This window comes from Stegostoma tigrinum, chromosome 4, assembly GCF_030684315.1.
Source record: "Stegostoma tigrinum isolate sSteTig4 chromosome 4, sSteTig4.hap1, whole genome shotgun sequence".
Lineage (NCBI taxonomy): Eukaryota > Metazoa > Chordata > Chondrichthyes > Orectolobiformes > Stegostomatidae > Stegostoma > Stegostoma tigrinum.
In genome coordinates, this window is record NC_081357.1 from 5,676,497 (window position 1) to 5,691,808 (window position 15,312).

Here is a 15,312-nt window from a genome sequence, read left to right on the forward strand (position 1 = left end):
TATATTACCTCAGGCTGAGGCAAAAGTATTTATGATGTTTCCTTCCAATTTGCCTTGAAACAGAGGTGCTGATCTCCTCCAATGACACTCACAAAACTTGACATCATTCAGAGTAACACATTCCATTTGATTGGCAATTTTTGCATTAACATACACTCCCTCTACCCCGAACACTCTGTAGCAGCTGCGTGTACCATTTACAAGACACACTGTAGAAATTTACCATTGCTTTGTTGAGAGCACTTTCCAATGTCATAATCACTTCCGTCCAGAAGGACAAGGGCAGCAGATACATGCGAACACCACCATCTGCAATTTCCCCTCCAAACTATTAACCATTCAGGCTGGGAAATATTTCACTGTTTCTTCAATGTTGTTGGATCAAAACCCTGAAACTTCCTGCCTAATAACATTGTCATTGTTGCAGCTACACAAAGTAGATTACAGAATTTCAATGGGCAATACATGCTGGCTTGTCATCGATGGTCACATGCCCTGATCGGGTAACGATAAGGAATCATTTCCATTGCCAAAACCACTCCGTCTTACATCCTCCATAGAGTTGAGCTTACCCAAATCTTTGTTGCTTATGCCTAAATATAAACCAAGTGCCATGCATTCATTATCTATTTCCTTATTGACCTATATTAGCTCCCGGTTCAATAAAGCTTGATTTTGAAACTTTCCATTCCTCTCCAATTGCTGAAGTTTCCTCCATCTTACAGTCCTTCAAGTTTACTACAATTATAAGCCTTCAGCATCACCATATTTGGTTACCTCTCAACTCATATCTCTTTGTATGATTGCAAATGGTCCTGAGCTTAGAAATTCTTTCCCTCAAACCTTTTCACTTTTACCACTCATTCCTCAGAGATGTTTCTCAAAATTTCCCATCACAGTTTGTTTGATAATGTACTTGTGAAGTATCTTGAGGTATTTTACTAGATTAATGGCGCTATTTAAATGCAAGTTGCTGTTGTTTTTGTTGTGATCATTTCCATATATCATGAACAGCCAACTTGAAATGATCAGATGGAACTAATTAAAAAGCACTGATGAGTGACCAGCTACAAAATTTTATCGACTAATTTTATTTTGCAATATTAACAATAGTAACCAGTGTTCTTTATTTTTCAGGTTTGGCACAATCTGGTTCCTGGGGTTGCTTTGATGAATTCAATCGCATTGAGCTGCCTGTTTTATCTGTAGCAGCTCAACAGATTTATATTATTCTCATGGCCAGGAAAGAAAGGAAGAAACAATTTATCTTCACTGATGGAGATAATGTGTCATTGAATCCAGAGTTTGGTATTTTTATCACAATGGTAAGAAAGTGAATGGCAAGTTGAAATGCTGAAATATGCTTGAATGAGTTTTCTTCGCTTGGTCTAAATGAGGTAGATTTTGAAGTGAAGGCACAGTATGCTGTGAAATCTCAGCAGCATCTGTGAAATAGAAACAGACTTAATGTAGCTAGCATAATGTGATTCAAAATGACAAAGTAGATCTTGGCTTTGTTATTTCGTATATTCAACACAAAGGGGTTGGGTGTGAAGATGTTAATGAAATAGATCTACTATGATCTTGTTGAATGGTGGAGGGTGATCAAAGCCCACCTCAGTTTGTTGTCATTCATTCGCTTGTTGTCAGTTTCATCAGACTCAACCTTCAGCTTCGATTCTACCTTCAGGTCTGCGTGGAGTTTACACATTCTCCCTACGTCTGTGTGGGTTTCCTTTGGATGCTCTGGTTTCCTGCTACAGTCCAAAAAATGTGTAGTTTGGGTGGATTAGCCATAGTAAATTGCTTATAGTATCCTGGAATATGCATTCTAGGTGAGTTAGCTGTGAGGAGGTGTGGGTCACAGTGGGATGTTCGATGGGCCAGATAACATTCTTCCAAATTATAGATACTCTATGATTCTGTAAGAGTAAGGTGGTTTAATTTATAGAAGGCATTCGTGAGACCACACCTAGAGTATTGTGTATAGCGTTGATCTCTTATTTATGGAAGAATGTAAGTGCGTTGGAAGCAGTTAAGAGAGCTTTTTTAGACTGGTACCAGTAATGGGAAGGTTGTCTTATGGAAAGATTGGGCAGGTTAATCTGCTGAAATTTCGAAAAGTGGAAGGCATCTTGTTAAGATTTTGTGGCGTTCTTGACAATATTTTTAAACATGGAAAAGATATTCCCTATTATGGGAAAAGCTTGATCTAAGGGTCGCTGTTAAAAATAAGAAGTTGACCATTTAAAACAGAATTAAGGAGTTTTTTTTCGCACAAATGGTCCCTAGTTTGGGAGCTCGCTTCCTCAAAATGTGTTGTTTGAATTTTTTAAGGCAGAAGCAGATGGATTCTTGATAAACCACATCATGAAAAGTTATTGGATGGACAAGAAAGTAGAGTCAATGTTACAATCAAATCAGCCAAGAGGCAAAATGGCCTGCTCCTACTGCTCATTCATTTATTCACGTGTTCATATAAATTGCAAGAAAAATTACTCAGAGGATGCCATATCTAAGAGCTGAAAGTATAAGGAAACAATTTGAATTGGCATTATTGTCATGCGCACTCAAATGCATGCAGTGAAACGTTTGTAATGTCACCACTTATGCCACTATCTTAGATACACGATGCCTAGGTACAGATACTTAAGTATTTGTTACAAAATTGAAAGAATAATAAATAAAAGCCCAGCACAGGAATAAAAGTTTTTGAAAAGTACTCAAATTACTTGAAAAGTCCAGCATATGAATAAAAATATTTTTAAAAATACTCAAATTGCAGTCCATTTCACCAAGTCCATACCAGCACCTAGCCTCCACACTGCACCTGGCCAAGCCTCCTGACCATGCTGAGCTTCAAAACTGCAGGCCTCACTGCCAGTCCACAAGGGCCGCACTTCCCTTTCAGCGACCTCTAGTCTGGAACTCCCCTCCCCCACAATGGCCTCCGGTTTGGCACTCGCCTCGTGGATTTGTCTCCCACACCGGCCTTCCATGCCAGCTGGGCCTCAGATTCTTCTCTTGCACCAGCCTGGTCCGGGTGACATTCCATGAACAGCTGAAACCAAGTCAGTCCTCAGATTTATTAAAGTTTGAGAATAGTTTGAGAATATTTCAGTCCTAAGACCTATGGCCATTTGCTTTACCAAATGAAACTGTGACTCTCGAACCAAGGCAATATGATTGACTTTTCATCCCTCTCTGGGCAATGAGGAATGGAGACTAAACATTGGCTTAGCCATTGATGCCTATGTCCCATGAATAAGAATATGATAACAGAATTTTCTGATGGCACAATAATAAGTCAGAAACTAAGTTGTTAAGATGGCATACAGAGTCTGCAAAGGGACTGGGCAAGAATTTCACAGATTGAGTATAATAGGGAAGATAAATGTCTCCACTTTGAAAGGAAGAATAGAAAAGCGTCTAGGCCTGAAACGTCAGCTTTTGTGCTCCTAAGATGCTGCTTGGCCTGCTATGTTCATCCAGCTCCACACTTTGTTATCTAGAAAAGCAGGTTTTGTTTAGCAAGAGATAATGGGAACTGCAGATGCTGGAGAATCCAAGATAACAAAGTTATCCAAGTTATGTTATCCAAGATAATATAACACACTTTGTTATCTTGGATTCTCCAGCATCTGCAGTTCCCATTATGTCTTGCTAAACAAAACCTGCTTTTCTAGATAACAAAGTGTGTAGCTGGATGAAGATAGCAGGCCAAGCAGCATCTTAGGAGCACAAAAGCTGACGTTTCGGGCCTAAACGTAAGCTTTTCTGTTCCTGAGATGCTGCTTGGCCTGCTGTGTTCACCCAGCTACACATTTTGCTATCTTTGTTTAGCAAGAGATTGCTGTACTCCATGGCACAGAGGGATCAGGTAATCTGTTACATGAGTCGCTATTTGTTCATATTCATGTACAGTAAGTAATTAGAAAAGCAGACGGAATGTTAGTGATGCATTAAAAAGACATCAATTATAAATTGCTACCATTGTCCAGGCCTTTATGAAAGTGTTACCTAGAGCACTCTATGTAATTTCATAATTTCTTACTAAACAAGCTACTTCAGTTATCATTCTGTCCGCATCATTGTAAGACTTCTTTTATCTGTATTTCCTCCCTCACAGAATCCTGGGTATGCAGGACGGCAAGAACTGCCAGAAAATCTAAAAATTCAGTTTAGAACAGTAGCCATGATGGTACCAGACAGACAGGTGAGAGACATTATTCAAACCTGAGATATTACATACAACCCCAAATATAAATATTCAAACCTTAGTGTTTCCCCACAACTAAAATTAGATCTGTATGATTGTAACAAGGTCTGCCAGATGGATGACACGGAATATGAGTTCCTTGATTGGGGCTGTTAATCTGCTCCAATCAGAGATCCCTGGCTTACAAATAAAAACACGGGTGTCAGATATAAACAGGGGTGTCAGACATCCTGATACTCTTAGAGCTGGCTCTGAGGGATCTGGATCAGTATCAAGGACCTTCCATGTATAAATAAAGGGTGTCTTGGTGATGGGCTACTTACTTCTGTGCAAAGTTACTTCAGTGGCGATAAGAGTGGGATTAATGATGTAACCATGCAAAACTGCCACTAGTTGAAGCCCGACTGGACTTCAAACCAGCAGTACAACTGGCTTTATCTTTGGATAAGCAGCAAGTGGAGCAAATGAGTTGCAAGCTATGCCAATGGAAGTGGAGACCCTTGCCAGTCTGACTGAGCTTGGGGAATACCTCTTGAGTGAAGTCAATTGCACAGCCTCATATAGGTCATATCCGGAAGAGAGGGAGTCCAGGTAACCCATAGCAAAACTTCAAAACAATGCCAAGCCTTTACCAAATGGATAAAATGATCTTCAGGATCCAGGTTGGAAAACCATTGTAATTGATGCTAACATGCGGACTCAGGACAGCAAAAGAGTCCGGCTGGACCTAAATTTAATAAGACAACTCAGAGGCTGGTACCCAGGAGAGTGCACAGCCTGGAAAGTCCACCTACATCTGGTTTGGAATAGTTCAATTGCTTAGCAACATCCAGATCAGAACTAATCAAAATAAATATCTGATTAAATGATCACCCGTTTCAAAGAGATGGAGACTGGCACGACCATTTCAGTGATCACAGAAGCAGTCTTTACCAAAATTCACTCTGCACATCAGCCCTTAAGTTTGCACAAGACTTGGGTTAGACTGTGAACCTATACCAGAAAACATTAATAGATTAAGGGCACAACTTCGATTCCAACCTCTTACGAGAAGCAGCTGATTCAGTTACATTGATTGTAGTAAAAAAAACTTGGGTCAAGCTTGATGGAGCAAAGGTGGTTGAGAAAAAATCACCTAGGCTGGCTCAACAGTTTTCAATTAGAAGATGGCTGCCTGAGTGAAGTACTAATTAAATACCTAGAAGATTTTCTGGATTTCAGTGTCCACCACCAAGAGCGGCTTGGCAATAGCACTACTGATCGAGCTGGTTGGGTCCTAAAAGACACACTTGCCAGATTGGATCTGCAGCACGTGGTGAGGGAACCAACAAGAGGGAAAAACATACTTGACCTCATCCAATCTGACAGCTGCACAGTCCTTGTGGAGACGAAGTCCCACCTTCACATTGAGAACAACTTCCATCGTGTTGTGTGGCACTATCACCATGCTAAATGGGACAGACTTCATTCAATCTGCCATCTCCAGACTGGACATCCATGAGGCACTGTGGGCCATCAACAGCAGCAGGATTTTACTCCAGCACAATCTGTAACCTCATGGCCCAGCATGTTCTGCACTCAACCATTGCCATCAAGCCAGGGGATCAACCCTTGTTCAATGGAGAGTGCAGGGGGGTATGCCAGGAGCAGCACCAGGCATACCTGAAGATGAAGTGTTAACCTGATGAAGCCACCAAACAGGGCTATTTGTGTGCCAAACTACATAAGCAGCAAGTGATAGACGGAGCTGAGTGATCCCACAACCAACGGATCAGATCTAAGCTCTGCAATCCTGTCACATCCAGTTATGAATGGTGGTGGACAGGCTTGGGCTGACAAGTGACAAGTAACATTCACACCACACAAATGCCAGGCTATGATCATCACCGACAAGAGACGATGTAACCACCGCCCCTTGACATTCAATGGTATTGCCATGAGTGAATCCCCCACTATCAACATCCTGGGAATTATCATTGATCGGAAACTCAACTGGACTCACTACATAAACACATTTGCTACAAGAGGCTAGGGATACTGCAGTGAGTAACTCGCCTCCTGACTTTTGAAACCTGTCCACCATCTACGAGGCACAAGTCAGGAATGTGATGATATGCTCCCTACTTGCCTGATGAGTGCAGCCCCAACTATGGTCAAGAAGTTTGACACCATCCAGGACCAAGCAGCCCTCTTGATTGGCACTGCCTACACAAGCATTCACTCCCTTCACCACCAATGCTCAGCAGTGTGTACTATCTACGAGATGCACTGTAAAAATTCACCAAAAGTCCTCAAACAGCATTTTTCAACCCCATGACCACTTCCATCTAGAAGAACAAGTTCCCCTTCAAACACTCACTATCCTGACTTGAAATTTTATCGTCATTCCATCACTGTTGCTGGGTCAAAATCCTGGAATTCCCTCCCCAAAGGCAGCAGCTCAAGAAGACAGCTCACCTCCACCTTTTCAAGGGCAACTTGGGACAGGGCAATAAATGCTGGTCAGCCAGCAACGCCAACATCCCACAAAATGAATAAGTAAAAGAATAAATTTTCAGGAATATTTAGGGACTAAGGAGCCAAGGCCACCTTGTGTATTAACCAGAGAGCAACTGCATAATTCTGGAAGACCCATCCAATGCAATTTGCCTTATGGACAAAAGAAGAGGCAAAATCAGAAGGCTGGACATGAAAGAATCATCAAACCAATTCAGTTTGCGGAAAGGGCAGCACTGGCCATACCAATAGTGAAGGCTGATGGATCAGTTTGTCTCTTTGGGGATTTTAAACAAACAGTAAACAGCTTAGCGAGTTTTGAGAAGATTTGTAGCTCAGGTTGAGGTTCTGGATGTAAGTTTGCCCGCTGAGCTGGAAGGTTCGTTTTCAGACACTTACACCAGAGGCTCACTGATGATGTTCCCTAGAATGGTGACGAAATGTCTGAAAACAAACCTTCCAGCTCAGCGAGCAAACTTACATCCAGTAAACGGCTTCTCACAGCTGGATAAATGCTCAGTCCCTCACATTAAGGATTTATATGCAAAACTGGCAGGGGGACTGTCCTTCACCAAGCTGAAAATGAGCTATGCATACTTGCATAGCAGCTAAATAAAGATTCCCAGAAGTATGCTACAATTAATACCCATAAAGGTTTCTATCAATACACAAGACTGTCATTTGGAGTATTGTCAGCCAGTGCAATTTTTCAGCGGACGATGGAGAACACTTTACAAGGTCTACCCCAGGTCATCGTTTACCTAGATGACATGCTAATAACAAGGAAGATCAGTAAGGACGACTTGGAGGATGTCAACATAGTTCTTAGATATTTCTCCGAAGTGGCCATACGCCTTAGAAGAGGAAGACGTGTGCACCAGACACCCCAGGTGATTGATTCGGTCTATGCAATCTACAAGACCAGATTACACCCATTGCAAGTGAGGGCCTTTAAAGGCGCCCCGACTCCCATGTCTGTACCAGAGCCTAGACTTTTCCTAATTAATACAGAAAGTTCATATATAACCTGGTTTCCATCCTGGTACTTTTGCATCAACTCCTTACAAAGGGTTAGCCTTGGGAATAGTCACATTGGCAAGCCCTATCCTTCAGACAAATGAAGAAACGGCTCTCATCTTTAATGTGCCGACACACTATGATCCCAAGAAAAATCTGGTATTGACATGTAATGCCTCCCCATATGGCATTGGGATAGTATTAGCTCATAGGTGGCCAATGGAAAGGAATACCCAATAGCGTATTGGTAACTAGGAAGGAACTGAAGAATGGACTTAGGAGAGCTAGGAGGGGGTATGAGAAACCCTTGGTGACAGGATTAAGAAAAACCCCAAAGCTTTTTATTCTTATGTGAGGAACAAGAGGATGGCCAGAGTGAGGGTAGGGCCAATCAGAGATTGTGGAGGGAACTTTTGCATAGAGTCAGAGGAGGTGGGGGCTGGTGGTCCTTAATGAATACTTAGCTTCAGTATTCACCAGTGAGAGGGTCTTGACGTTTGTGAGGACAGAGTGAGATAAGCTGATATGCTCGAACAAGTTGATGTTAAGAAGGAGGACGTGCTAGAAATTTTGAAAAATATGAGGATATATAAGTCCCCTGGGCCAGATGGGATATACCCAAGAGTTCTACAGAAAGCGAGGGAAGAGATTGCTGCACCTTTGGTGATGATCTTTGTGTCCTCACTGTCCATGGAGTAGCACCAGATGATTGGAGGATGGCAAATATTATTCCCTTGTTCAAGAAAGGGAACAGGGATAATCCTGGGAATTACTGACCAGTCAGTCTTACTTTTGTGGTGGGCAAATTATTGGAGAGCATTCTGAGAAATAGAATTTATGAACATTTGGAAAAGTACAATTTGATTACAAATAGTCAGCATGGCTTTGTGAGCAGAAGGTCATGCCTCACAAGCCTTATTGAATTCTTTGAGAGTGTGAAGGCAGAGCAGTGGATGTGGTGGATATGGATTTTAGCAAGGCCTTGATAAGGTTCCCCATGGTAGGCTCACTCAGAAAGTAAGGAGGCTTTGGATCCAGGGAAATTTGGCTGTCTGGATACAGAATTAGCTGAACAATAGAAGGCAGAGGATAATAGTGGATAGAAAGTATTTAACCTGGAGCTCGGTGATCAGTGGTATTTTACAGCAGGAATACAATCAAATATGGGTTCTGCACCAAAGACCTCTGCTCTTTGTGAACTTTATAATTGCTTGACAAAGTGGAAGGGTGGATTCATAAGTTTGCCGATGACACAATGTTTAGTGGAGTTGTTGATAGTGTGGAGGACTGTTGTAGGTTGGAACAGGACATTGACAGGATGCAGAGCTGGGCAAAGAAGTGGCAGAAGGAATTCAACCCAGAAAAATATGAAGCGATTCATTTTGGAAGGTCAAATTTGAATGCAGAATATAGCGTTAATGGCAGGTTTCTTGGCAGTGTGGAGGATCAGAGGGATCTTGGGGTCCATGTCCATAGATCCCTCAAAGTTGCCAACCAAGTTGATAGGGTTGTTAACAAGGTGCATGGTGTGTTGGCTTTCATTGGCACGGGAATTGAGTTTAAGAGCTGTGAGGTTATGCTGTAGCTCTATAAAACCCTGGTTAGACCACAGTTGGAATATTGTGTTCGGTTCTGGTCACCTTATTATAGGAAGGATGTGGAAACTTTAGAGAGGGTACAGAGGAGATTTACCAGGATACTGCCTGGACTGGAGGGCAGGTCTTATGAGGAAAGATTGATGGAGCTAGGGCTTTTGGAGCGAAGAGAATGAGAGGTGACTTGATAGAGGTACACAAGATGACGAGAGGCATAGATAAAGTGGAGAGCCAGCAACTTTTTCCCAGGGCAGAAATGACTTTTATGAGGGGGCATAATTTTAAGGTGTTTGAAGGAAGGTTTAGGGGAGATGTCAGAGGATGTTCTTTACACATAGAGTGGTGGGTGTGTGGAATGCGCTGCCAGCAATGGTCGTGGAGTCAGATACATTAGGGACATTTAAGCGACTCTTGGATAGACACATGAATGATAGTAAAATGTAGGGTGTGCGGGGTAGTTTGATCTTCGAGTAGGATAGTATGTCATCACAACATTGTGGGCTGAAGGGCTTGTATGTGTTGTACTGTTCTATGTTCTATGTTGATATGCATGCATGTCTTTGGCAAATCAAAGCGTAAATATGCCTGGATAGAGAAGGGAGGTTTGGCAGTCATATTTGGAATCAGAAAGTTCCACCAATGCCTTTACAGATTTAAATTTGTGATAATAATGGACCTCACTACATTTACTTAAAGATGACAAGGCAGTGCTGCCTGTAACTTCAGGCCAAATTCAGTGGTGGTCTCTAATATGAAGTGCATAGAATTACAAGTTGGAACATTGTCCAGGAGGCCAAGTAGCAAATGTGGATGCATTGAGCTGCTTCCTGCTCCAGATATACCACAGAGTTATGCCACTAGAGAAGTCTGTAATGGTTTTAAATTTTCTGGACACACTTCCAGTCACAGCTGAAAATGTTAGACTTTGGATGCAGAAAGTTCTGGTCCTGGCAAAACCAAAATAAGCTGGTGATGATGGGGGAAACCAAGGGGTTGTTAGAACCAGAATTGAACCGTTTTGGACCTGAAGGGACCAGTTTGGCCCAACAGCAAAGATGGTGCCTGAGGATTAGTGACTACAATGTTCGTTGAGTCTGGTGTAGATGGCAGTGAAGCAGTTGAAGAGGGATAGTCAGCATCAACAGCGATGAGCTGGCTCAGGACTGATGGACTCTCTTCAAGCTCTATTTTCTTCCCCCCACCCATTCTTAAATTATTCAAAATGGTGCCATTTCATGACAGCAAATGAAAACTTTTCCCATATTTGATTGTATTCCTGCTGTAAAATACATGGGTCAATAAAATCAAAAATCAAAAAAGAATCACAGTTGAGTGTGTCATATTATTATGGGGAGCTGCCAAATTCTGGCTGCACTTCACCAGGGGGATGTAGGGTTTCTAAAATGAGAAGTTAGAGAGAAGTTATGTCTGGTCACCAGGATTGGATGCTGACAGCCTCATTGTTCGGGAAGTGCCCAGAGCACCAACAAGGACAACATTTACCACCAGCAGCTCCTCCACATTCATGGGAATGGCCAAGTAAACCCTGGACTCGGTTATACATCAACAATGTGAGTCCTGTCACGAGCTCAATGTTCTTAGTAATTCTGAGCACTCACTCAGGGTGGTTGGATGTGCACAGACCTCATTCGTCAAACATGCGGATGTCAAAAGAAAGAATTGTGCATCTTTTGCTATACATGGACTCCGAAAAGTGCTGGTCATAGATAATGACCATCATTTACTGGTCGGGAATTTGAGTATTTCCTGAAGTCGAATGGTATTTGACATAGAAGGAAAGTTTTATGCTATCCATCATCTAATAGTCTGGCAGAAAGAGCAGTCCAACTTAAAGAAACAGCCCACAGCCTCATTAGATACCAAACTTCAAAATTTCAAAGTGATGCCAGCGGCAAGATCAGAAATGTTAGGGACCCTGATCCTGGCTGGACGCATTGTTCCTTGTCTTATTTTTGTTTCTGCATTTCATTTTTGTATCAAAAGTCACCTTTTCTATGGCCTCAGCGGAGGAAGGCAGCTGTGTGAGCCTGCTGCAGTGACAGCAGTGAGGTGGAGCTGGATGCCCACTCCTCATGTTAATGTTGGTCATGGCTTCAGCTGCTGCTTCATGGTCAGTGACTTGTTGGGTCTGGCCTGTTCTTCCTGCTGGTGGTGCAGCAGTTACAGCTGTGGCAGCATCGTGATTCCAGTTTGTTCCTGGCGGCTATGGCAGTGATGGTGCTGCTTCGGCAGTGACCAAAGTGGTAACAGCTTGAACAACAGCTTCAGTGTCAGCAATTTGATGGGTTCTGCCCATTAATCCTGGATATGACGACAGTGTGGCAGCTTTGGTGTTGGCTTCAGCGGTGGCTGCATGGTGGGTCGGGTCTGGAAATCTTTGCTTTATTGGCCTCAGAGGTCAAACAGAATCAGGACTGCCAATGCCAGACACAAAAATGAGAAAGGTAGTTTATTGCACGGGGTGAAGTTTGGTGAAAGAACTATGGGGAAGGCCTATGAAAGGTCAGCCCCAGTGATGTATAAAGATCAGGTAGGTGCAATGGTTCTGAACAAGCGCTGGACTACGTGAAAACTGCAAACTCACAAATGGGGCAGGAGTAAAATGCGCCTGGCTCCTTGGAACAGGTAGAAAGGCTAACAAAACCCTTGGGTTCTCCCTCTCTGTCAAGAATTGAAGAGACCTCAGAATTTGGGATAGATATGGCAGATGTCGTCACTTTGATACTTTGCCACCTGAGGAAGTGAATGAATTTCTTGTGAGATACTCTGGGTACAAGAGTCGAACAACTGTGTGTTACACACCCCTCATATCAGAAGCAGAGATGGAAGAGCCTGACCCAATGCTAAAATGCCCAGGACAGGCTACAAGAAAAAGAACCACATTATGTCCTCAGACTCAGAGGGGGAGGGATGTGCTGACTGTAATGAAGTCAGTCAGGTGGCCTTCATAGACAATGAGTTCCTTGACTGTGGCTGTTAATTTGGTCCAATCAGGGAGTCCTGTTTGACAGATAAAAACAGGAGTGTCAGACTTCTTTACACTGAGAGCTGGCTTGGAGGGAGCTGGATCAGTATCAAGAAATTTCCATTTGTAAATAAAGGGTGATTTGGTGAGGGAATACCAGCCTCTGGGGAGTTACTTCAAAAGGCAAGATGAATAAATATGGAGTGTGGGAACGTTATGTGATGGTGGTTACAAGGGAATAGATAACAGGCTGAATTTATACACACTTGTTCAGTAATTTTGTATTTTAATTTATTTGATCAAAATGTAACTTGATGTATATTTTCATTTAATTCCAAGATCAAAACCTGTTTCTAAATGCAATTCATTCTAACTGTTTCAGATTATTATAAGGGTCAAGCTTGCTAGTGTCGGATTTTTGGACAACGTTATGCTGGCTCAGAAATTCTTTGTACTTTATAAGCTCTGTGAAGAGCAACTCACAAAGCAGGTATGAAATGCACTTCAACTAAAATTTAGACACATGGATGCCTCAAAATTGTGAATATTTAGGTTTAACATCTTATAAATTATGGTGCTCATATTCAAAATTCTAATATTTTTCAGCAGAATTTATCTTTCATGCTTCAATCTAATTAAATTAATTTAGTTTCTTTATGCTGAAAGCAGTGGACAGCAATGTGAAAAATGGATGTCAATGCTTTTGAACCTTTAGGAATAAATGTCATTTCCCATATATTATATATCCACATTAATTAACAAACAACCAACAGAAATATTCACCTAGATGTACTAGGAAACTTCACAAAAGTGTTTTCATTCTTGGAAAGTTATTAGTATTACATGGTCAGAAAGGGCTGTGGATCCTGACAACATTCTGCCCCTTGACACTGAATATGTGCACTCTAGAATTAGTTACATTCCAAACAAAATGTTTTGTCATAGCGATGACACTGTTACTTAACCGACAATGTGCAAGATTGCCTTATAGATATCCTGTCCACAAAATACAAAAGAGTGGATGAGAACCTGAGAGGGAGTTCAGATTGTATAGAAACAAAAATGATAACTAGACTATAACGGGAGTAGGAAAGAACTTTAACGATAAGTTAGGAGTAGAAGAATTCGTGAAATGCTCTTGGTAAGCAAGATTAAGCATTGTATATGTATCTTAGCATCAAGATAATAACTAAGGAAAAGATCTGCTCAAGGAGAAGAAGGGAATTTATGCCTTGATCCAGAGGAAGCGGGTATGGTCCTTAAAAAGTACTTCATATTGGCTTTCACCAAGGAGAAGGATGTGGATGATGGCAAATATAGAGAGGGATATGTTGATATTCTGAAGCATTTCAATATTAGGGAAGAGGTGGTATTGGATATTTTGAAAACAAATTAAGGTAGATAAGTCTCCAGGGCCTGTTGGGATACGTAAGAAGGCAAGGGAGGCATTTGCTAGGACCTTGACAGAGACCTTTCTATCCTCTTTAGACACAGATAAGGGGTCCCAGAAGACTGAAGAGTAGTTAATGTTGTTCCTCTGTTTAAGAAGGGCACCAGAAATAATCCAGGAAATTATAGGCTGGGTGAGCCTTACATCAGTGGTAGGGAAATTATTGAAGGAGATTCCTAAGGATAGTATTTACTCACATTCAAAAAAGAGTGGATTTATTAGAGGCAATCGGCATGATGGGGGAGATCTTGCTTCATGAATTTGATTGCAATGTTGAGGAAAGGATGAAGGTGATTGATGTGGATAGGGCAGTGGATGTTGTTCACATGGACATTACTAAAGCATTGGCAGTGTCCCTCATGGTAGGCTGGTACAGAAGACTAATTTTTATGGAATCCATGGTAATCTGGCAAATTGGATACAAAATTTGCAGGGACATAAGATACAGGGAGTAGTTGTGAATGAGTGTTTTTCAGACTGGAGGCCAGGCCAGTAATGTTCAGCAGGGATTAATGCTGGGGCTCTATGAGAACATAGAACACAGAACATTACAGCATAGTACAGGCCCTTTGGCCCTCGATGTTGTGCCGACCTGTCATACCAATCTGAAGCCCATCTAACCTACACTATTCCATGTACGTCCATATGCTTGACCAATAACGACTTAAATGTACTTAAAGTTGGCGAATCTACTACCGTTGCAGGCAAAGCGTTCCATTCCCTTACTATTCTCTGAGTCAAGAAACTACCTGACATCTGTCCTATATCTTTCACCCCTCAATTTAAAGCTATGTCCCCTTGTGCTCGCCGTCACCATCCTAGGAAAAAGGATCTCCCTATCCACCCTATCTAACCCTCTGATTATTTTATATGTCTCAATTAAGTCACCTCTCAACCTTCTTCTCTCTAACAAAAACAGCCCCAAGTCCCTCAGCCTTTCCTCATAAGACCTTCCCTCCATACCAGCCAACATCCTAGTAAACCTCCTCTGCACCCTTTTCAAAGCTTCCACATCCTTCTTATAATGCGGTGACCAGAACTGTACACATTACTCCAAGTGCGGCCGCACCAGAGTTTTGTACAGCTGCAGCATAACCTCTTGGTTCCAGAACTCGATCCCTCTATTAATAAAAGCTGAAACATTGTATAGAGAGGGATATGTTGAGGGATATGTCTTAACAGCCCTGTCAACCTGGGTGGCAACTTTCAAGGATCTGTGTACATGGACACCGAGATCTCTCTGCTCATCTACACTACCAAGAATCTTACTATTAGCCCAGTACTTTGCCTTCTGGTTACTCCTACCAAAGTGCATCACCTCACACTTGTCTGCATTAAACTCCATTTGCCACCTCTCAACCCAGCTCTGCAGCTTATCTATGTCTCTCTGTAACCTACAGCATCCTTCGTCACTATCCACAACTCCACTGACCTTAGTGTCGTCTGCAAATTTACTAACCCATCCTTCTACGCCCTCATCCAGGTCATTTATAAAAATGACGAACAGCAGTGGACCCAACACCGCCCCTTGTGGTACAGCACTAGTAAC

The 15,312-nt window shown here is 42.1% G+C and overlaps 1 protein-coding gene across 1 annotated transcript in view; it reads left to right on the forward strand.

The window, feature by feature from the left end:
* LOC125452339 (dynein axonemal heavy chain 8-like) overlaps positions 1-15,312 on the forward strand; it is a 1,009,221-nt gene that overhangs the window by 707,253 nt on the left and 286,656 nt on the right. Inside the window, exons 60-62 of the mRNA XM_059645685.1 lie at positions 1,138-1,325; positions 4,130-4,216; positions 12,696-12,803. Coding sequence (XP_059501668.1) covers positions 1,138-1,325; positions 4,130-4,216; positions 12,696-12,803 — 383 coding nt within the window. The remainder of the gene's footprint in view (positions 1-1,137; positions 1,326-4,129; positions 4,217-12,695; positions 12,804-15,312) is intronic.